Genomic DNA, 23,809 nt, shown 5'->3' on the forward strand with positions numbered 1-23,809 from the left:
GGAAGAAGAACACTCAAGTCATCATGCTTCCTGATTTCAAACTATAAAACTATAGTAATCAAAGTATTGACATAAAAACAGACACATAGATCAATGAAACAAAATATAGTGTGCAGAAATAAACTCATACATATATGGTCAATTAATTTATGACAAAGGAGCTAAGAATATACAAGGGTAGCCTCCTCAATAAATGGTGCTGGGAAAATTGGACACCCACATGCAAAAGAATGAAAGTAGACCACTTTCTTATACTATACACAAAATTAGCTCAAAATGGCTTAAAGCCTTAAATGTAAGATGTGAAACCATGAAACCATAAAACTCCTAGAAGAAAACAGAGGGTAAGCTCCTTGAAATTAGTCTTGGCCATGAAGTTTGGATTTGACATAAAAAAAACAATGGCAACAGATACAAAAATAAATAAGTGGGACTGCAGCAAACTAAAAAACCTCTATACAGCAAAGGGAACCTTCAAAAAAATGAAAAGGCAACCTATGGAATAGGAGGAAATATTTTTAAATCACATACCTGAGAAGGGATTAATATCTCAAATACATAAAGAACTCATACAACTGAATAACCAAACAGAACAGGAAACAAAAAATATGCTTTAAAAATGGGCAGAGGAACAGAAACATGCAAAGATGCTCAACATCATTAATTATCAGGGAAATGCAAATCAAAGCAACTATGGAATATCACTTCACACTGTCAGAATCACTATAATCAAAAACTCAAGAAACAAGGGTTGACAAAGATGTGGAGAAAAAGGAACCCTCGTGCACTGTTGGTGGGAATGCAAACTAGTACAGACACTGTGGAAAACAGTAGAGAGGTTCTTGAACAAATTAAAGAATAGAGGACTGAATCCAGTAATGCCACTACTGGGTATTTATCCAAAGAATATGAAAACACTAATTTGCAAAGATAAATGCAGCTCTATGTTTATTGCAGCATTATTTTTAATAGAAAAAATATGGAAGCAATCCAAGTGTCCAAATGAAGTGTGGATAAAGATGTATATATACATGACAGAATATTACTCAGCCATAAAAAGAATGAAATCTTGCCATTTGCAACAACGTGGATGGATCTAAAGGGTATAATGCTAAGTGAAATAAGTCAGAGAGAGACAAATACCATATTATTTCATTCATATGTAGAATTTCAGAAACAGAACAAACAATAAAGAGACAAATAAAAAAAACCAGACTCTTAACTATAGAGAACAAACTGATAGTGACCAGATGGGAGATGGGTAGGGAAAATGGGTGAAATAGGTGAAGGGGATTATTAAGAGTATGCTTATCTCAATGAGCAGTGAGTAATGTATAGAATTGCTGAATCACTATACTGCACACCAGAGACTAATATAACACTATACATTAATTACACTGGAATTTTATTTTTAATTTTTTTTATATTTTATTTAAATCCAAGCTAGTTAACATATAGTGTAGTAATGATTTCAGGAGTAGAATTTAGTGATTCATCACTTACATATAACACTCAGTGCTCATCCCAACAAGTGCCCTCCTTAATGCCCATCATCCATTTAGTTCCCCCCCAGCATCCTCCAGCAACACTCAGTTTGTTCTCTGTATTTAAGAGTCTCTTATGGTTTGTGTCCCTCTCAGTTTTTTAGCTTTTCTTTTCCTTCCCCTATGTTCATGTGTTTTGTTTCAAATGAACAGAGGATCTGAAGAGATCTTTTTTCCAAGAAGATATACAAATGGCCAATAGGTACATGGAAAGGTGCTCAACATCACTTAGCATCAGGGAAATGCAAATCAAAATCATAATGATATATCAAAAAGACAAGAAATAACAAGTGTTGATGAGAATGTGGAGAAAAGGGAACCCTTGTGCACTACTGTTGGGGATACAAATTGGTGCAGCCATGGTGGAAAACAGTATGGAGCTTCCTCAAAAAATTGAAAGCAGAACTACCATATGATTCAGTAATTCCACTTCTGGTTACTGATCTGAAGGGAACAAAATCACTATCTTGAAATACCCCATGTTCATGCCAGCATTATTTACAATGCCAAGACATGGAAATAACCCTAGTGTTCATCAACAAATGAATGACTAAAGAAAATGTGCTATATGTACAATGGAATATTATTATTCAGCCAAAAAAAGAAGGAGGTCCTGCCATTTGCAATCCTTAAGGGCATTATACTAGTGAAAGAAGTCAGGAAAAAACAAATAATGTATGATCTCACCCATATGTAAAATCTAAAAAACCAAACTCACATAAACAAACAAACAAAAAAAGAATTGGTGGTTGCCAAAGGCAAGGGTCTATGGGAGTGGGGAAAATGGGTCAAGGTGGTCAAGAAGTACAAAATTCCAGTTATAGGATGAGTAAGTCCTCGGAATGCAATGTTGAACATGGTGACTGTAGTTAACAATATGATGCTGTATATTTGTAAGTTGGTAAGAGAGTAAGTCTTAAAGAGTTCTTAGCACAAGGAAAAAAATTGTAGTTATGTGTGGTGCTGGATGTTAACCAAATTTGTGATAATCATTTCACAATGTAAACAAACATCAAATTATTACATTGTACACACAACACTAATGCAATGTTATGTGTCAAGTTTATCTCAATATAAGTAAATATATAAATACATAAGTAAATAAATAAAGCTTTAACCAAGCCATTTCTATGGCCTAGAATACTCCCCCACCCCACCTGAAAGTACAATCTGCCAGTAGATAATTACTCATTTTAAGCTTACTAAGGCAGGGACCAAGATATAAGAGAATGAGATAGGTCTATCTCTTCAATAAAATCTACTGTTTTCATCTGTCTGTTCCTTTCCCTCCCAGGTTTAAGAAATTTGAAGATTCATAGAATTATCCATGTGTAGAAGTTCCAAAACTAACAGAAGTTTAATTGCTTAAAACCAATTTACTAAGGCAAGTCAATTTTCTGTGTGGTAAAGGAAGCCACAAGGAAGAAAACTGAAGCCTGGAAATGGTTGCTGATGTTAATGAGCTCCTCCCACTTGAGAAGGCAGAGCCTTTGTTAGGCTCAGGCTCACATCTCAGCCCTGAGGCATTACATCACTGTGGTAGCCATGGTTGCGAGTGGCTCAGATTTCCCTTCAAGAAAAGAACTTGCCATTCAGCAGTGAGGAGGGCACTTACCTGAAAACCTCCAACTGCAGTGCCTTCGGGATCTGCTGTAGAATTTACACTGAGATCACCGCTCCCCAGGCAGCCCCCGGTCAGTAACGGCCCAGTGATTACCAGGGTCCAGCCATTTCTGCCCAACATGGGGCTCCTTTCCAGGCAACCTTTGTGCTGGAGACTGCTCAGAGGAGATGGGCTGCAATGTGAAGCTCATATCCCATCCTCCTTCCTTCACCTTTTCCTTTCATGGATATCAGATTCACATTGTGGTCTAAAGGCTTTCTCTGCCCTGATCCTGCTTGCTCTCCCCTTTGTCTTTCCCAGGTGTTATGTCAGATAAATCTCTTATGCTTCTCAGACTCCATCCTGGCATCTGGTTCCTGGAGAAGCTACCCCAAACTACATTTTGTTTCCTTATCTCTAAAAATGAAGATACTATATCTGTAATTATATTTGTAAGGATTAAATAACATCTATACATAGATCCTTGAATATAGAAAGCAGTGGAAGATAAAATGGAGCAGGTGGATGGGAGGGGGCAGAGAGACTGTCTGTACCTGTTATAACAGTTGCCAGTCCCTAGTCCTACGTCCTGCTTTATAGCACATTATTCTAGGTACTGGAGAGAGAAAATAGGATGAGTTTTCAAATGCTAGAGGGACATACAGGGGAAGATAAATGCTCAATGGGGACTGGCTATAGAACTATTGTGGCTGGGGTCACACTTGATTCCCTTTCCAATGTAGTAGGATCTTCCCAGAGGATGTTTCCTAGGAAATGAAAACCATATTTATGCCCCTTTCAAAATGACATTTTCAATTGGCACCAATGACGTACTATCACAAAACACCCTGCCTCATAGTCCTGGTGGTTATTTTGATGTTAAAGGAGAACAGATTGGATTGGGCCAGCATCTATCTTGAATATTTCAAAAACAGGTACTGATATCAAGAAATGTGGAGAGCTCTCTAATGTCTCTTTAGAGTCACAGGGCCTAGCTTCATATCTTGTGTTAAATAGGTGCTCAGTAGGTGTTATCTGATTTAACAGCAGAAAAGCATTGCATAATTGAACAGATATACTGTGAGCATTGTGCAGACGCCTGGAAGAAATTAAGAACTGTACTTCCGTACTAGTACAAGGGGAAACAATAAGGCTAGCTCTATGAAGAAACAAAGATAAAACACAACAGAACAAGAATACAGTCTTTGGGGCAATGAAAACCAAAAAAGTATAGCCTTTGGTGTTTTGTTCTATAATGGACTTGTCTTCAGAGGGGGAAAAATGTCAGTATAATCCACAGGAAACTAAAAAGAAGAAAAACCCAGACATCATTAACAAGCAGCATGTGACTCCCTCAGCGTAGGTGGCTTCCTCACCCCCCTCAAAAGAAGGGTAGAATACCACACCTTTCATGCTCCCAAGGTGTTTACTTCCTTAGCCACACATCCCAGAGGCCCACTCCCGAATGGTATTGTTATAACTAGCATACTCTAAAGAAGTGTCAGGCTAACTCTTAGAAAAGTCTCAGAAAAGAACCACTTCCTCAGTAAAGAAGAGCTGTGCAAGGAGCTCATTTCATCTTAATTAGCCCAAGATGATGCTTCTGAAGTGCACCGCGTTCTTATCAACACTATCCTTCTCGCTGCAAGGAGGGAAGACATTGGCATCTCTAACAACAACTCAGCCTCAGGAACCAGAACCAGGACTGGCAGATCTTGCATTCGTACTGCCAACGTTGCTGTGAAAGCGGGTGCCCGGGAGGAATTTGCCTTTTCACTGGCATAAGCTGTACGGTGCAGCAGGAGAGGGCCAGGGAGTGACCTCTGGCATCCGTGTTCAACAACTGGAACGTGGGCACCTAGTCTGTGCCAGGAAGATGCTGGGCCGCAGAACAGCACACAGCACAGTGCCTCTGCACTCGTGGATTCAACGGTCCCCTCCGTTTGAAGAAAAGGGAAGAAAGGTTAGAAAATGAAAATGAAGGTGAAGGATTGTATTGTTGCTTTAGAAATGCGTTAACTACTGGTAAGAAGTCTTTCCATCTCTTTTCACTTATTTGCTTGAGACCAACGTTCGCTCACGGGAAAAGAATCTGCGAGCTCCACACGGCCGTATTTAGCAGCTACCACCTGGCACAGGCACCGAACAGAGTCCTCAGTGGCCTGGAGTGTCTGGGCCACCAGAAAATAGGAGCGAGCATGTCCCCTGCTTCGATGTAGCCAGTGTCCCGTGTAACACGCTGGCTGAGGAGCCACCCCGACTCTCTGTCAGCCACTTCATTTACACATTGTTCTCACTCAGCCTCTCACAGGAAGGCATCTTTCTGAGAGCACCCCAGACGTTATGTGTGAAAAAATAAGCACGGTATAAATAGCTTTTCCCTTCTAATTGCAACTTGCGCTCACATTTTGCTTCCTGAGAGCTCTGAAAAGGGACCGACCCAAAGCACTAAGAGCACAGGAGCCCTGGGCCTGTCAGTCCATGTCTCCCACTGAATGTGAGCACAAAGGTGGGGGAAAGAACAGCAGGAGACCTAGGAGGCCTCCCCAGGCTTGAAGGAGCGCGTTGCTCCGGCACACAAACAGGCAGTGGTTTCCCGGAGTACCTGATAGGTCAGCTCTTTGAGGCAGCGCTCCAGCCTGCGGGCTCCCCTCTGGGCCTCCGCGCTGCGACGGATTTCGTCCTCCAGTTCACCTTCCAGTTGTCTCACCTGCAACAAAACCCTGACCTCAGATCGCAGGCTGGCAGCCAGCAAGACGGGATGCCAGCGAATTTGCCAACTGGCGCGATCATTTGAAAGAGAGCAAAGTCATCAAGAGGGGGGGGCCGCTCTCTTTCTGGCAGTGGTTAAACAGGGTAGCCTCTAGGGGAACACTGCCTCGCCAAAAGTGAGTTGGTGGGATTATGTGAGTTTATAAAAGGACCGTTTAAACCCTCATCCATGCAGAAGTGGTAAGTTTCCTGTGAGATTACAAAATTGCACACACCCCTGTGTATGATCATAGGTAAGTATACAGAGAATAAGCTATACGGGGCACACTTTTGGGATTAGGACAATGTACTACCTGATCTTAAGTTTCTTCCTCCATGTTCAGCCCTGACTCCCTGAAATCTGACCTTGAGTCTATGTGGCAGATATGTCCCACCCTGCCCGACAGCCCTGTTTTGTGGGAGGGCAGTAGTACGGATGGACAATCTGCCTGTAGCCTCACAGAGTCATACAGGCAAAGTTAGCATAACGTTCATTCGACAAACATTTTATGCCAACCACACACCGGACCCCAAGGCTAGGGAGACAGCAGTGAAAAGAACAAACAAAAATTTCTCCCGTATGTAAGCATATGTTTTAACGAGAGGAAACACACAAAGTAAGATAGAGAATATGTTTGATGGTGAGATGTGATTTGGAGAAATAAAACAATTAGCAATAACTGTGCCTTGGATAAACCTCATTGGTGACAATACTGCCATTGTGCAGAGCTGGAGAAATAAAGCAGAAAGGGGTGTAGAGAGTTGATGGAGGAAGAGTGTCGGCTGTTCCTTCTCTTCCTTTAGATGTCCAAGGCTCTGTGGCTGCCTTTTTAAAATATATTTGTTAATTTTTTTAAGTTATTTTTTGAAGGAGAGAGAGATAGACCATGAGCAGGGGAGGCGCAGAGAGGGGTGGGGGGGCACAGAATCTGAGCAGACTCCAGGTTCTGAGCTGTCAGCACAGAGCCCAATGCAGGGCTCAAACTCACAAACGGTGAGATCGTGACCTGAGCTGAAGTCGGAGGCTTAACCTACTGAGCCACCAGGAGCCCCTGCCTTCTTCTTGACACAGATGCCACCTTCTCAATGTGGCCTTTTTGACTACTCTTTGAAAATAGCAAAGTCCAATGCCCCAGGGCATGAATGTGCTTGGAATGTCTGACCCCATCTCTTACTCCCCCCCCCCTCCCCACTCCAGACACACTGCCCTTGTTTTTCCTCAGAGAGGGCAAGTCAGCAGGTGTGCAAGTTCCTTGTGGACAAAGCCCGTTAAAAAATCTTCTAAGCCCCTATTTTCTAGGAGCTTAATACATAGTTCTATCAGTTGGGACATGAGACTATGAGGCGACCCTTTAAGGTTTTCTCATGTGTTCATGTATGTGTTTAAGTCGATTAAAAAACCTCAGGGAAAATCGCTTTAATATATCAAATCCTAGACATCATATAATTTCACCAGTAAATATTCCGTTATGTAATCCTAACAGATTGGTATGATGATTATGGTTTTAAGAAAATTAATCATAATTCCTTAGTATCAGCTGATATTTGGAAGCTTATTGCTACTGAGTTAGCATGGGTTCTAGGCTTTATGGTGGACAAACAGCAATTGGAAGCAAAATTAAAATCTTAAATTCAAATTGGAAACACCATTATCATTCATGTATTTTTTTTTAAATTAGGGAAAAAAGACATATTCTAAGTTCTTTAATTTTATGCCTATATGTTTTTTTTCTCCTACTAAAAATCTTGGTTCTTATACAATCAAGATTAAATAATTATTGGTTAAAGAATTATATTAACCTTACTGATAGTGTTAATGATAAGATACTATTATTTGAGGGGTGCCTGGGTGGCTCAGTGGGTCAGCATCCCGCTATGGCTCAGGTCATGATCTCATTGTGTTCAAGCCCCACATTGGGCTTTGTGCTGACAGTGTGGAGCCTGCTTTGGATTCTCTGTCTCCCTCTCTTTCTGCTCCTCCCTCTTTCTCAAAAATAAATAAACATTAAAAACATTTTGTTAAAGATATAGTTATTTGGAACTACAAGTGCAGTTTGCTTTGATTTTTTTTTCTTTTGTCCTTAGATATATTCCATGAGGGATGTACAAAGCACTATGTTTAAAAGTCACTAGGAATAATTCTTCTGTGTATGTTTTATGCCCCTCAACTTGATATACAGTTAGCTTCAGTTGTTTCCATTTGTCTTAACATTTTACAGATTGATTTGTTTTATTCTGCTCTTTGATTTAAACGTGTTTTCTTTTAAGTTATGAAGCATGTAAATGTTTTATATGATTTTGCAATCAAAACAACTAAGCAAGGTTCATTCAGAAGGTCTAAGTTTCATCTCTGTGTTCTCCTCCTATGGCAGCTATTTTTATTAGTTTTTGTTTTATTCTGTCACCACTTCTTTTTGAAAATGTAAGCAAATGTGTATGTGCCCCTGTCTTCTATATTAACCCCCTCTTGCACGAAAGGGTGTAGACTCTACCTTTTCTCTGTGCCTTTTATCATCATCATACTGCTAGATGAGATCTCCAGAACATATTACAGAGCGCTCCCTCATTCCTTTTTAATCAGCATGATTATAAGGAGGCACCATAGATGTGCATTAGAATTCTATTGTATGGATATAACATAAATGTACAAAAGCAATTTTAAGAGGCCCTTCTGAACCATCAAGTCCCAAATATTCTTCCTATCCTTCTAGCATTTGTCATCCAACCTGTACATAGTCATTGAAATTGATCCAATAATTTAAAAAATCCTATTTTCAAGATAGATCTTCCTATTTATTGTCAAGCTCCCTGAAGGCAGGTGCTACATCATTTCTGTCAGCCCCTCCTATATCTTCACTAAGCATTTCTTGATCCTTGATTTAGTTGTCCCCCTTCCCCCTTTCTCTGGATGTTAAAAAATGGGCATTCTCTGCAGAGGAAATAACAGGAACAGAGGCACAGAAGCAAGACTGCGAGGGTGTATCTGGACATAGCAGGAAACCCTGGCTGTGGGGAGCCTAGAGTTGGTGTGGCTGAATGGGAAGAGATGGATTCTCACTTAACAGGAAGAGGGAGGCAGAGTGTATCCAGCCGAAGGAAAGTCTTAGTTGATGGCCCAAGGTCAAGCGAGAATGAATGAATATATTGAGATCTGACACTATCAGTGATCTAGAAGTACTAACAAGAGAAGTGATGAGAGAGCTCCAAAACATTTGGAATGATATCCCAGGACTATAAGGCCTTGAATCAGAAGTTGTCATGACCCCATGATTATCCAGACAAATGCCTACCCTAGATTCTAGCTTCTGGATTTGCTTTCTACTCCCCATCAGGGCAGTCTGGTCAGCTTCATTCAGTCTTTTTTGTAAGTCTTTAATTGTCTGCTCCATATTCTTTCTCATCTTCTGCAAGTGGGCATTGGTGTCCTGCTCTTTCTTCAGTTCTTCTGTTACGTTTGCTGCCTAAAACAGAAAGAAAGGGACTGTGATAAGCTGGCAGCCAGTTGACCTTCACATTTCTGCCCACAATCTTCAGGTCCTTATCTGACTAGTTATCATGCCTTCCTCTGTGTCTCAATCTCCTCCCACTGCTCTATCCCTAACCTGGGCCACCCTCAAGTTTGTTAATGATATGGCAATCCAGATGACATCAGCTACCAGGGAGACTGGGGCGAGGGGTAACAGAAACAGACCAGAGATGAACACTGCACAACACCTGTGTTGAAAGAAAGGTGACCAACTAAAGCAACAGCTTCGAACTGAATAAAGCCCAGGACACATCCGATAACATCACACACCAGGAAAAGTATGGAAGGAGGCCCATGAAGATCTTTCACATCTCTCTTTTATAATTCTGTGATTCACAACAGCAAACAAGTTTAGGCTCCAGGAATTTGGCAGCTACAGATGCTCTCGGTGCCAATAATCTGGCACAAGGAAGGTTAATTCTTGTTTGTGAAGGCTGCTCTTGGCTTTGGCTATGTGTACAAGGGCTTGATGTCTCGATGAAATTATTAAGAACCGGTTCATGAATCTCTCAGCGCATTTAATGTAGGAACACTGTCCTCCCAGCCAAAGATTCTCTGTCTATCAGGTTACCAACCATCTGTATAATTTAAGTGTGAGACGTCTGTGCAGATGGTAAGGGCAAAGAATGAATTATGGAGGCAACTCTGGGTTCTGCTATGTGGGGCTGGGACTCAGAGATGAACTATGTGAGAATTAGAAGGTGGGGGAAGAAGTAGTGAGTTCATTTTTCAATGTTGTCAAAAATCTTATGAAGGCACAGTAAAGCAGATAGTCTCCATAATGTGTGACTGCATACATTTCCCAAGCTGGAGTAGACACTCTTTTTATTCCTTTTTCTCTATGTGGATTTTCATAAATGTGAAACATTATTTTTCTCTTGGCCATCAAACATGTTCAAGCTTTCACACACCTCTTTTCCATCAGAGAGCAGAAGTGTCTGCCTCAATACGAAACAGCTGAGTGACAGGCATGCTTCTCTATTCTTAGAGAGGGCTGGATTCTACAGTGACCTGGTACCCAGGATTTAGTGCAAAGGTTTTGTTTCGTTCCTCAACTGCCAAATAACTCAGGCAAATAGAGACACAAGCTCTTCCCCTCCTCTGAATTTTAAAATGACTAATATAAAATCTAATCGAGTATCTTGTCGTCCCAGTTCTGATATCCCCTTCATCATGAGGATCAGCTTCCATTCACATAGCAAAGGCAGGCTGCTGCACACAGTTGGGCATTTGCTGGACCACACGCACAGAGTCACAAGACGGGGATGGGGTGAGTGGAGGCTGCAATTAAGTCCCTGCTCTGCTCAGCAAGACTGGGACCTTCCAGGCCTTCCATCTCCCTCTGCTAATATTTGTGTTGAGTGTTGCCTTCTGGTCACTGTGCCCTTTGAGAGAAGTGCTACAGCTGTCCGCAGGGGGTGCCTGGCAGTGGGTCTTCTCCCGTTCCCATAAACTTTCAGTCAAGGCTGGCTGCCAATGCGGAGCTTAGTGCCGTTTAGGAAAAGCACTCTCATCAACAATGTTAAACTTGCAAATAAAGAAACCCTGAAACCAGCCCTGAAACCCTTCTTTACCAACCTGATGGTGCTACTCAAGCAATAATATGGGTTGGGGAAAATAAGTGACATAAGCTTTCTTTCCAGATCATCATGATAAAGCCATCACAGGCTCTAAGAAAATAGCGATTTGTAAGGACTCACAGAAGAATTGTTTTAGACTCTAGATATATTGATTCACAAGTGGAAAGTGGCTTAACTTAAAAAAAAATCTCTTTCTTTCATGAGGTTTTGCTCATAGCAGTTCAACTGCTCCTTTTTATTGTCTGAGCCATTTGGAAAGGAGGAGCTAATTGGCCTAATTTTTCAAAATGGAAACAGAGAGAGGCAGAGGGGTCAGTTACTCTCCTCCTGGCTATATGGAGAATCAATAGAATTCTTTTTGGCTGCAGATCTGCCTCTGCCCCTTGGCTGCTGCCCCAGTCAACTCTGCAAGATAGGAACGAGCAGTCAGTCAATGAACCCACCTCAGTGGCTGCCTTCTTGGCCTTCTCTTCTGCATTTTGACACCTCTGCACTGCCTCTTCAGCTTCTTTCTGCATCCTGGTAACATCAACTTCCAGCTTCTTCTTCTGGTTGAGGAGGCTCGTGTTCTAAAGCAAAGCAGCACTCTCATTAGGCAAGTTGAGACCAGCGATGCAAAAGCAAGCTGGCAGGTCGAGGACATGCAACAGGAATGGGCTCTGGCCGGGTGTGAATTCTGTTCTAAGCAGCCATAGTCAGTGAAGCAATATTTCCAACCCCAGGAAGCCACACTAGAAAACTCTCCTTTGCCATCAAAGGCATATTTGAATGGAAGGGATTTCATCCGTTAGACGTTCAATATTAAAGACCTAGCAGTTTGTCTGAATAAGAAAATAGAAATGAATCCAGGTAATCTACAAGCCCCAAACATGTGTTTGGTTTTCAACTTGCTGAGGAATATGATTTTCTGCCGTTTGTTCTTTGATGTTGTAGAAGCAAGTGTTCCAGAGCACAAGTCGGGGTCAGTTGCAGATATGCGGGGAGCAGGAAGTTGGGGAATAAAAATCGGTTTCCAGCATGTTGCTCCAGGAAAAATAAAAACAAAAACAAAAATCCAATTTCCTCTTTATCTACCTCCCTTTCTATCTGACTTTGCAATGAGGAGGAGGGAAGTGTAGCTCAAATAAGCCTCAACCCCCAGGTCTTAGGAAGCCCCCCACCCCACGGGAGGATTATTGCTGTTCTGTGGCTGGTACTGTCCTAATTCTTTCTTTCCTGGGTTGTGACACTAGAGGCTGAGGCTCCTTTTGCTGCTATTTGGTCCACGTTTGAAGCACAGCTTTTCTGAGGGTGTGAAACCTTAGCACAGAGAATGTATATAAAAAGCACAGGCTTCCTATTTTTGATTTCTCTTCATTGTCCTTTCACTTTTCTCTAGCTAGTGCCTTTCGCAGTTGCAGGATTGTACCTTAGAAATAGAAAGAAAGATATTCCGGCCTCACAGGTTCTGTCCTGCTTCTTCAATGGCATGAAGCATCTTCATCAAGGCTTCCATGCTCTGTCCTCACAGACAGCTAGGTTCTGTGTTCCCGCCCCTGCCCCAGGATTCTCCCTGGTAGTGGTCGTGGTGGTGGGGATAAGTGTACCTTACTGGAATGTTTTCTGGATCCTCACTGCACGTAACTCCATAGAAACTCTTTCTTTGTAAAGGAAAGTACAAATATAAATGCCGACTTGTTTGTACATAGAATCATTTAAAATCTGCTAAGGAGATAATGGCCAAAATCTTTTTAAGCTGAATGACTCTTTATTTGGTTCTTTTTGGGAGGAAGGGGGTTAGGTGGTATTGTGCGAAAGAGCAATCCAGATTGTCACAGTTCAGGTTTGAAAAAGAACACATGTAATCAGCCAAGGATAAGTTTGGCCTCGTATGTTTATTCTAGGCTTAGAGGTCTGGGAATGCAGAAGGAACTAAGAAGGTTCCATAAAAGATTCATTATTCTATCAAAAGATTGACAGCAGTCTATTAATTGCAAGGTGTCCCCACATGATTAAGGTTGGGGAGAGGTTCTTGTGAGCAATGTAGTATCACCTAGATATGCTGGTCACAGGGTAGCTTCTGGACCACCAGCATCATCTGAGTATTTGTTTGATTCTTGGGTCCCACTGCAGAGATTCTGATTCAGTAGGTCTGAAATGAGATCTGAGAATTTGCACTTTTGTGTTAATTTCTGTTATACACCTAAATTTTTCAGAAATTACACTCTAGAGATCAGGTCTCCATGGCCTAATTTTCTTTTTTTTTCTTTTTTTTTTTTTTTTTTTTTTTTTTTGAAATTCATCTCCTCCTCTCTATGTCTGTTTTTGCTCTGGTTGATGTCCTCATCTCTCTCTCTCTAGGCTAGTGGTTTTTCATCATATTGGGACCCACTGGTGCATTATCAGTTATAATATGCATGGCAAATGATTTATTACCAATAGCTATTAAGTACTACAGATAGATGATTACTTTTTAAAAATTCAATATCCTACTTTATAAGAATCCTGCTCATTGTATTTACATAAGCTTTCTTGAGAGAGAAAGAAAATGTTGAAGCGAGTTAGCTTTCCGGGAATTATGCAAAACATACAGCCTATTTGTTCCATATCACATGATATCTAAATAGGGTTGTGTCATGCACAATGTTTTGACGGACACAAAAGTCAAACTGTAAGCAAAAACTAATTGCAATGCTTCCCAGCTGGTACATCACTGGCTGATCCTTCCTTTTTCTAGCATTTCTCGGTGGTGGCACAATTGGCATTCTGGGAAGGGCAATTCTTTGTGAAGTGGGATTATCCTGTACCTAACACAGATATTAGTATCTCTGAACCCTGCCCACTAAATGTCAGAGGCACTTTCCAGTCACTGTGGCAACCAAAATGACGTTTCTAAATACTCCACGGTATGGCAGTTCTGTCTATAGTTGTTTTAATCCACCATTCACAGCAATCACCAGAGTAAACTTCCTAAAATGAAAATCTGATCATTTCACTCTCAGCTACTCAAAATTCTTCAGTGGATCCCCATTTGCTGCAAGGAGGAATTCAAACTGCATTAGCTTCAGACTCAAGGTTCCTGGGGACCTGGCTCTCCCTGCCTCTTAGCATCATTTCTCTGATCTCTCCTACCCCTACCCCACTATGCTCTGTGAGTACAGCAATTTCCCTCAGCAGCCCACATCTCCTCCTCCCCCATGCTTCTGTCCTCGGCTTTTCTCTCTACCTGACAGGTTGCTTATGTGTCCTTTATGACTCTGATTGAGCACATTGTGTATCTAGCTATGCCTAGGACTGTCAGGGAAGGCTTTCTGTAGGGATGTGCTTGCTCTGACACTATACTCCAGCAGCGCATTGAGTTCCTTACTTGGCTCTTCACTTTTTTAGGACAATGGAGACATTCTGCATGTACACCTCATACAACTGCTCAGGTTATGGTGGGTGCCCTATAAATGTTGAACGATCCATTTAGTATACACGTTTATCCTAGACGCTGTGGTTTCCCCTGATTCTACGAGAATGGCAAACGATCTAAGAATCCTTGCTTCATGTCACTTATATAACCTTCCATGGGGAGCCAGAGTCCTGACAGCTCATATCTGTCAGCAGTCACTTAGAATTGTTAGAAATCTCCTGGCTCTGAGGCAGGAGAATTTTTTTTTTTTTAATCCTTGGAGAACATGTGACTTGGAGGGAACAGAAGAAACAGGCAAATGGTTCTGGTACACTAGGGAATGTTCAGCTCTCCCCAGCTTACTGGCTGTCAATGTCCTGAGAGTCCATTCTTTTGGACTTAGTGTTATGGATAATATTGTGTCCCCTCCAAAGGAGATAGGCTGAAGTCTCTAAATGTGATCTTATTTGGAAATAGGGTCTTTACAGAGGTAATCAAGTTGAAACAAGGTCATTCGGAGGTGTCCAAATCCAATATGACTGATGTCCTTATAAAAAAGGGAAATTTAGACACAAATACTAACAGAGAAAAGATGATGCTAAGACATATAGAGAGATTTCCACGTGAGGACAGAGGATTGAAGTGATCATCTATAAGCAAACACCAAAGATTGCCAAAAATCACCAAAAGCTAGAAAAACGCAAGGAAGGATTGACCTATGAGAGTCAGAGGGAGCATGGCCCAGCCAACAACTTGGTTTCCATCTAGTGTTGAATACTGTAAGAGAATAAATTTCTGATGTTTTAAGCCACCCAGTTTGTGGTCCCGAGTGATAGCAACCCTAGGAACTTAATACATTTGGGAATGAATGAAGAGTGTGCCCACTGCTGCCAAAGTCTCTCTTTATGCCTCATATGCCACATCCATTGCCTGACATGGCAACTGTTATCGTCCAAGGCTGAACAATGTGTGGAAACCATTGCCTTCATCCAGCTAATACAGCTCATAGGGAGAGTTTATAGGCCTCACCTGGATGTGGAAAAGATTGATTTTCTCTGTGGCCTGCAGGAGCTCTTCCTCCGCCAACTTGCGCCCACATTCCGTCTGTTCATACAAGGACCTCAGCTCCTCTAGCTCAGACTGGACAAGAGAGTTGTGCCTCTCAGCCACAGCCACCTGCTCCTTCAGCTCACTGTTCAGGCGTATGCTGTCATCTAGCTGCGTCCGAAGGTCCTGTGAGAGAAAACACAGGCCTGGGGCACAGATTGCTGAATTCAATGGGATATGCACCTGCATGCATGCTCTAAGCAAAGCTCACCAATTTAAGTGTGTTCCTGCTTTCTTGAAGGATTAGATTTGTTGTCCTTACTTTTATTTCTCAGCACAATCTGTCTCTTGGTTTGCTTATTCCCTGCCCTTATATTGCAATTTGTACCTGGATTTGAATCTGAAGCTGGCCCAGGGATTTGGTTGTCTCTGACACCTGTCGGTTGGCACAGCTAAGCTGGAGCTCCATCTCACTGAGGTTCCCTTCCACATTCTTCTTCAGCCGTGTTGCTTCAATTCTGCTCCTAGTTTCAGAATCCAGACTAGACTGCAGGGAGTCAATAGCGCATTGCTGATTCCTCCTAATTTTAGAATAACATTTAAGAGAAAAAAAAATCATGCACCCAAATTAAGAAAGGTTACCTGCTGTGCACATAATAGTTTAGGAAACATAAAAAATTAAAATTCAAGAAAAATTCTGGGTAATTAGCAAAATGAGTCTAAGGGGTTGTCATTTTAAAAAACATAGAGGTTGAAGGGTTAGGTTAGTGAGAATAATAGATTATGATTCCCAGGCCAGCTTTTCTCAAGAATCAAGGAAAGTATCAGAATCTTTGTGAGGCCCTTATGTCCAGTGGGACAGCCTTAGCCTTACCTAAGACCCCTTAAGGGAAGGCATAGAGCAAACATCTAGATTTCCTGCAGTGGCTAAGGATGAAGGAAGGATGCTCTTCCAGACAGCTATAATATTTAAACTACTTTCAATGGTAAAACATATCTGAACAAGGCAAGAAAGAGCCACCCAGGCTTAAATCCCAAGGACAAGCAATATTGCTCTAATGGCCTATTGTTGCTTAGCCCTTCTAGAATAGCATGGTTATCTTTCTGTAGGAGTTGGAGTACAGTCAAGGGTAGGCTGAGAAGACCAACTGCTGTGTGAGGATTGAGTTGCTTCAATATTCCTCATGACAACAAAAACCCTACACTGAAACTATATTTGCCAAGTGATAGAAGCTTAGACAATAGATGTGTGTTGAGGGAAACAGTGAAAAAATCTAGGGAACCCATGGCAATCATTTCCCAGCCTTCCTGCAGTCAGTTTGGAATTATGTGACTGAATGCTGACCACTGGATCATGGGCAGAAACGTTTGTAGGCCTTGCCCACACAACATTTTTACTTGTATAATCCAGTACTCCCCTCTTCCTCATCTATGGCAAACTTGGTGGCCACTTTTGGAAGACTGTGGCACCACAAGATGGAAGGAAACTGGGCTCTTGAATGACTTTGAAGAATAGTGGCTCACTCTATAGCCTAACCTACACTGGACTCAGACACAAAACAAAGATGAACTTTGATAGTTTTTAACAAAATGTTTTTTAATTTATTTTTGAAGGAGAGAGAGAGAGACAGAGCATGAGATGGGGGAAGAGCAGAGAGAGAGGGAGACACAGAATTTGAAGCAGACTCCAGGCTCTATGCTGTCAGCACAGAGCCTGATACGGGGCTCGAACTCACAAACCATGAGATGATGACCTGAGCCGAAGTCAGATGCTCAGCCGACTGAGCCACCCAGGTGCCCCGAACTTTGATAGTTTTGAGTCAAGATTTGGTGTTTGTGAGCCAGGATGGTTTAACTGCTATAACTAACACCCCCCACCCCCGGATTAAGCTCACCCTGTGAAATAGGACTTAGTGCTGGACAGACAAAACAGACATGGGAAGAGCCTTCCTATTCTTCATCATAGAGCCCATTATCAGAAATAGCAAAAATGTACTCATCTTGGATCATAATTATGTTCTGCATTGAAATAGCATTGAATATGTGTCCTGAACTCTGAGGCCAATCAGGAAGGCATATAGCCCACATGGGATAGTTGTGTGGCTCAGGTTTCTAATTGGGTAACAGGTGGAGGGGCTGCTTTTCATGACCAGTTGTCTCCCCATTGGTAGGTGAAAATCTCACAAGTACTTATGGAAATGTATGGGAGAATGTAAAGCCCAGAGTTAGCACCTCTTCTGTGCTAAGCTTATGTCCCTGGCCCCCACAAATTGAGATCAGCCTCTCATGACTAACCTTGGTTGTGGGCTTTTGTTCAGCTTCCAGGTCATAATCCTACAGGAATACCAGTCCATAAAGTTAACCCAGACTGTTATAGCTGAATATGTACTTCCCCATTTATATATTGAAGCCCTAAACCCAAGTACCTCAGAATGTGACTATCTCAGAGACACGGCCTCTACAAGAGGTGATTAAGGTAAAATGAGGCTATTGGGTGAGGCCTAATTTAATCTGATTAAGAGAAAATTTGGACACACACAAACACATCAGGGATTCACATGCACAAAAGAAAGATCATGTGAGGACATGACAGGAGGGCGGCCATCTGAAAGCCAAGGAGAAGCCTCAGGAGAAACCAAACTTGCTAACACCTTATTTTGGACTTCCAACTTCCATAATAGTGAAAAAATAAATTTATGTTGTTTAAGCCACCCAGTCTGCATTTCATTATGGCAGCCCAAGCAGACTTATACAGTGACTCATACTATCAACATCACTAAAAGCTTTAAGACACTTTTTTGTTTTATATTGGGGAAACTCACTTTTGCCACAGCTGACTCTCCTTATACAGGAACACTAAAGCATCCCTAGCTTGGTATCAAAATCCTTTATACAGACATACATTCTACTTAAGCAGACAATGTTTCAAACTGTACTTTTACACAGTTGTTTATGAATCTTCATGAGTGCCTGCAGACAGTAGAAAGTGCTGTGGTTTGAGAGGCTTGGATATGATACAGGCCTAAAGAATGGCCTCTAGACAATCAACACATTTCATGCATAGTCAATAAATCTTTAAAATGAAAACTCTTCCAAGTACATTTAAAAAAAAAATGAAGCACTCAAGACCAGAACCATATAGTAAGAAGTTCTTTCATTCCTCCCGCCGCCATCCTGACATGAAATGCAGTTTGAAAAAGAAAACCAGATACAAAAAAAAAAAAAAAAAAGAAAAGAAAGAAAGAGAGAAGTCAGTAAAAAAAACTTACAACTTAAGGGAAACCAGTGACAAAACAAAAAGGCAACCTACTGAATGGGAAAAGATATTTGCAAATAATATATCCAGTAAGTGATTAATATCCAAAATATATAAAGAACATATACAACTCAACACAAAAAATAATAGTAATGCTAATAATATGATTAAAAATGGGCAGAGGACCTGAATAGACTTCTTGCCAAAAAAGACACAGATGGACAACAAACACATGAAAAGATGCTCAATATCACCATCAGGGAGATGCAAATCAAAACCACAATGAGATGTCACCTCACACCTGTCAGAATGGCTAAAATCAAAAACAAAAAATAATGAGCATTGGTGAGAATGTGGAGAAAAAGGAACCCTCAGGCACTGTTGGTGGGAATGCAAATTTGTGCAGTCCCTATGAGAAACAGTATGTATGTTCCTTAAAAAATCAAAAATAGAATTACCATATGATCTAGTAATTATACTACTGGATATTTACTCAACAAAAACAAAAACACGAATTCAAAAACATACGTGCACCCCTATATTTACTGTAGCATTATTTACAATAGCCACGTCATGGAAGCAACCTCAGTGTCCATCGATAGATGAATAAAGATGTGATATAGACTTCCAGAGGAGATGGCAGAATAGGAGGACCCTAAGCCCATCTCATCCCCTGGATACAATTAGATAATACCTATATCAGTGTAAATAAACCAGAAAATATCACAAAGAGTGGCAGAGCCAACTCTCCACAGCTAAAATTAGAGAAGAAACAACAATGAAGGTAGTAAGAAGGGTGGAGACGGGGACATGGTCAAGAGCTAAATGGACCAATGGGATCGTCCATAGGAGTGAGACACATAGAGTTGAGGGAAACAGCTCTTCACACCAAGCACCCCAGGCACTAGGAACCCATACAGGGAAGGCAAACCCTATAACCTCTGGCTATGAAAATAAGAAGGGCCTGGCCTCACAAGTTCCTACAATCAGGCTTAATACCTGGAACTTTAAAAGTCAACGGGATGGCCTCTGAGAGAGCAATAGGAAACTGAACCCCATCCTTAAAGAGATAGCATGACAAACAGTCCCTCCGAGATACAGCATAGAGGTAGCATTTTGAAAAATTCCTAGGATATATGGGAAGATTTATTTACTAATCTTCATAAGGCCACTACTTTCAAGAGTAGGAGATGTAACTGACTTTCTTAACACATAGAAACAAATACAGAGAGTTAGACAAAATGAGGAAAAAGAAAAATGTGTCCCAAATGAAAGAGCAGGATAAAAATCACAGCAAAAGAGCTAAATGAAGCCAAGATAACAAATGCCTGAAAGAGAATTTAAAGCAATGGTCATAAAAATACTCACTGGACTTGAGAAAAGAATGTAGGAGCTCAGTGAGGCCCTCAACAAAAATATAGAAAACATACAAAAGAACCAGAGATGAAGAACTCATAACTGAAATTTAAAATACACTAGATGAAAGCGTAGAGGAAGCAGAAGAACATATCATCAACCTGGAAGACAGAGTAATGCAAAGCAATCAAGCTGAATAGGAGAGAAAAAATAATAAAAACTGAAATTAGACTTAGGGAACCCAATGATACCATCAAACATAATAAGATTTGCATTGTAGGGACTCCAGAAGGAGAAGAGAGATAAAATGGGGCATAAAGATTATTTGAAGAAATAATAGCAGAAAATTTCCTAAATCTGGGGAAGGAAACAGAAATCCAGATCCAGGAGGCAATGGGAGTCCCCAGAAGAATCAACCCAAGGAGGTCCATACCAAAACTCATTGTAATTAAAATGGTAAAAAGAAATTATAAACCATTTTAAAAGCAGAAAGAGAAAAGAAAACAGTTATATACAAGGGAAACCCCATAAGGCTATCAGCTACATTTTTAGCAGAAACTTTGTAGGCCAGAAGGGAGTGGCATAATACATTCAGTGTGCTGAAAGAAAAAACCTGTAACCAAGAATATTCGATCCAGCAAGGATATCATTCATAAGAGAAGGAAACTTAAAAAGTTCCCAAACAAAAGTTACAGGAATTCAGGACAATTAAACCAGCCCTACAAGAAATGTTAGAGACTTTTTTTTTTAAAGTTTATTTATTTGAGAAAGAGAGCCCAAGCAGGGAAGGGGCAGAGAGAGAGAGAGAGAGAGAGAGAGAAACAGATCCCAAGCAGGGGGAGCCTGACACAGGGCTCAAACTCACGAACAGTGAGATCATGATCTGAGCCAAGATCAAGAGTCAGAACCTCAACCAACTGAGCCATCCAGTTGCCCCAGAAATATCAGAGACTTTATGAGTAGAAAGACTTTAAGTAGGAAAAGAAAAGTAGGGAGCAGAAAAGCAGTAAAATTAAGTATATTTATAAAAATCAGTTAAAGGACTCACAAAATAAAAGGATGTAAATTATGACACCATATACCTAAAATATGGAGGGGAGAAGAGTAAAGAATGGGTTCCAACTTATGGGACTGCTAAATGCATGCTATATATAAACCTGATGGTAATCACAAATCAAAAACAAGTAATAGATATGCAAAGAGAGAGAGAGAGAGAGAGAAAGGAATCCAGGTATATCACTAAAGAAAGCCCACAAACCTTGAGAGAAAAGAGCAAGAGAAGAAATGAACAAAAGAACTACAAAAACACCATAAAACAAGTAACAAAATGGCAATAAGTATATACCTATCAATAATTACTTTGAATATAAATGGTGTAAATGCTCCAAACAAAAGACATAGGGTGACCAAATGGATAAAAAAGCAAGACCCACCTATTTGCTGCCTGCTGGAGACTCATTTCAGACTGAAAGACTGAAAGATAACATCCCTATGTTTATTGAGACATTATTTACAATAGCCCAATTATGGAAGCAGCCCAAGTGTTCATCAATAGAGAAATGGATAAAGAAGATGTAGTATATACGTACGTATATACGTGACACATTTTATGTATTTATATATGAATATTACTCAGCCATAAAAAAGAGTGGAATTTTGGATGGATCTAGCAGGTATACTGCTAAATGAAATAAGTCAGAGAAAGATAAATACCACATGATTTTATTCAAATGTGGAATTTAAGAAACAAAACACACCAGCAAAGAAAAAAAGAGACAAACCAAAAACCAGACACTTAACCATAGAAGACAAACTAATAGTTACCAGACAGGAGGTGGGTAGGGGAACGGGTGAACTAGGTGAAGGGAATTAAGAGTACACTTATCATAGTGAGCCCTGAGTTGTGTATAGAATTATTGAATCACTATATTGTACACCTGAGATGAAGATAACACTGTATGTTAGACTTTTTTTCAAATTTAGAATTAAAAAAAAAAACAACAACATTAAAACTTGCAAAAGTTATAATGACTTTAAATGGACAGTCAATTCATTAGGTCACTTTTTTTCTCCTGCAATATTATTTATCTGTATCAGAGAAATGTGAGATTTTCCTTAATTCTAATACATATAATTTTGATTTAAAATGATTAGCAAGGTATTTTCCTAACCAAATACCATGCCTGAGTGTGAAATCCTATTTCTTGAAGACATGCTAAAATATTTTACTCAGAAATGAGAAGAGACTTAAACACATTCTTCTGGCAGAGACTCAGACAATAACTGAAATTTAGTTTGATGGTGCTTATAAATTAAGACCATGTGTGAAATTTGACATCACTGAGTTTTGAGGAACAGGCCAAATGGAAGGAAAACATGATGGAACGTTAAAAATAATGTGTAGACCCCTAAGGCTATAGAGGCCAGGGTTGGGCAAACTAGAAGTTATAGGCCAAGTCCAGCCATGACCACTTGATTTCCTATTGTGTACAACTGCTTTCAAGCTACACTGCAAAGTTGAGTAGAGATAGAGACCCTATGGCCTACCTGCAAAACCAAAAATATTTGCCATTGATGCTGCTCCAATGCTACCCCAAAATACGGCACCTTGGCATATTAAATATCTTAAGCTCAAGGAATTTGAGAAAACAATGGAAGCAGGAAGATCAATCTAAATTCTGCCCTTTTTCCCTGCATGAAGGAGATAAACCTCCCTCCTGAAAGATACCCTCCCCTGTACAGAAGGAAGGGAGACATCCTTGTTACCAAAGAGTGAATTTAGGGCCAAGAAGGCTGTCTAAACAAACCTTGTTAATTCTTCAGCATTTAAACTACCACAAGCCCAAATCCCTATGCCTTATCAATTCTTCACAAGTTTATTGTTTGTCTAAAAGGTATAAAACTTCCTGCTCTGGTTGTGTCCCCCCAGTCTTCATTCTTTTGTGAAAGCTCCCATGGAGATTAAAAATTCCATAAAACATGTAGACTTTACTCCTTTTAAACTGTCTTAAGTCAGTTTAATTATTAGGATCAGTCACAGACCCAAAGAAGGTAAGGAGAATTTTTTTTTCCCTACACTATCTCATCCTCTACAGAAAATTTGTTTAACCCTTCCAGAGGCAATCAAACCAAACCAAGCTTTGGACTGCAGGACTTTCAGTCCCTCCTTCCCAAGACCGTCAGCAGCACCTCTCTGGCTGTGCCTGAGAGAACACAGGCTGGGTCCATCCTGGCCCTCGGCCAGTGACAAGACACTCCCATACTTCAGCATGTCCCTGAACACCCTGAGTTGGAGGAGGTGGCCTCTGTGAACACCTGTGGACATCTGTGGCCTCTGAAAATTCAGGACCCACCTGACCGACTTGTTTTCAACCCAGTTCTGAGTCTTGTGGTCAAACTGGGTGCAGGTGACAGGTAGGGCCACCAGTTGGCCTTCATGCTAACTGCCATTATGCCTCCTTTTCTGTATCCAGGATGGAGAGGGCCAAAGCCAGCCACCACACCTCCTCCTCTCCTTCCATTAGTGACTGCATTATCACCTCCCTACCTCTACCTATGTCAGTTAGAACACTGTAGGAAAAAAAAAATGTTTTTGAAAGAAAGAAAGCCCCATCAATCCATAAAAGTTTAGGAAGCCCCGACAAGAATAGCAGGCCCAGTGTCTGGCCAACATGAAGTGCTCAAATATGTATTTAACAAGCAAAACATATGACACATATCCCAGCTGCTCATACTTTCACCACTAACAGGCCTGGGGCTCACTGAGGATAAAT

At 40.9% G+C, this 23,809-nt stretch overlaps 1 protein-coding gene across 1 annotated transcript in view; it reads right to left on the reverse strand.

The window, feature by feature from the left end:
• Nucleotides 1-23,809, reverse strand: part of MYH15 (myosin heavy chain 15) — a 147,953-nt gene that overhangs the window by 14,025 nt on the left and 110,119 nt on the right. The window contains exons 34-38 of the mRNA XM_045501924.1: nt 15,813-16,005; nt 15,407-15,610; nt 11,448-11,573; nt 9,189-9,359; nt 5,753-5,857 (exon numbers count right to left, since the gene is read on the reverse strand). Coding sequence (XP_045357880.1) covers nt 5,753-5,857; nt 9,189-9,359; nt 11,448-11,573; nt 15,407-15,610; nt 15,813-16,005 — 799 coding nt within the window. The remainder of the gene's footprint in view (nt 1-5,752; nt 5,858-9,188; nt 9,360-11,447; nt 11,574-15,406; nt 15,611-15,812; nt 16,006-23,809) is intronic.

This window comes from Leopardus geoffroyi, chromosome C2 (assembly GCF_018350155.1).
Source record: "Leopardus geoffroyi isolate Oge1 chromosome C2, O.geoffroyi_Oge1_pat1.0, whole genome shotgun sequence".
Classification (NCBI taxonomy): Eukaryota; Metazoa; Chordata; class Mammalia; order Carnivora; family Felidae; genus Leopardus; species Leopardus geoffroyi.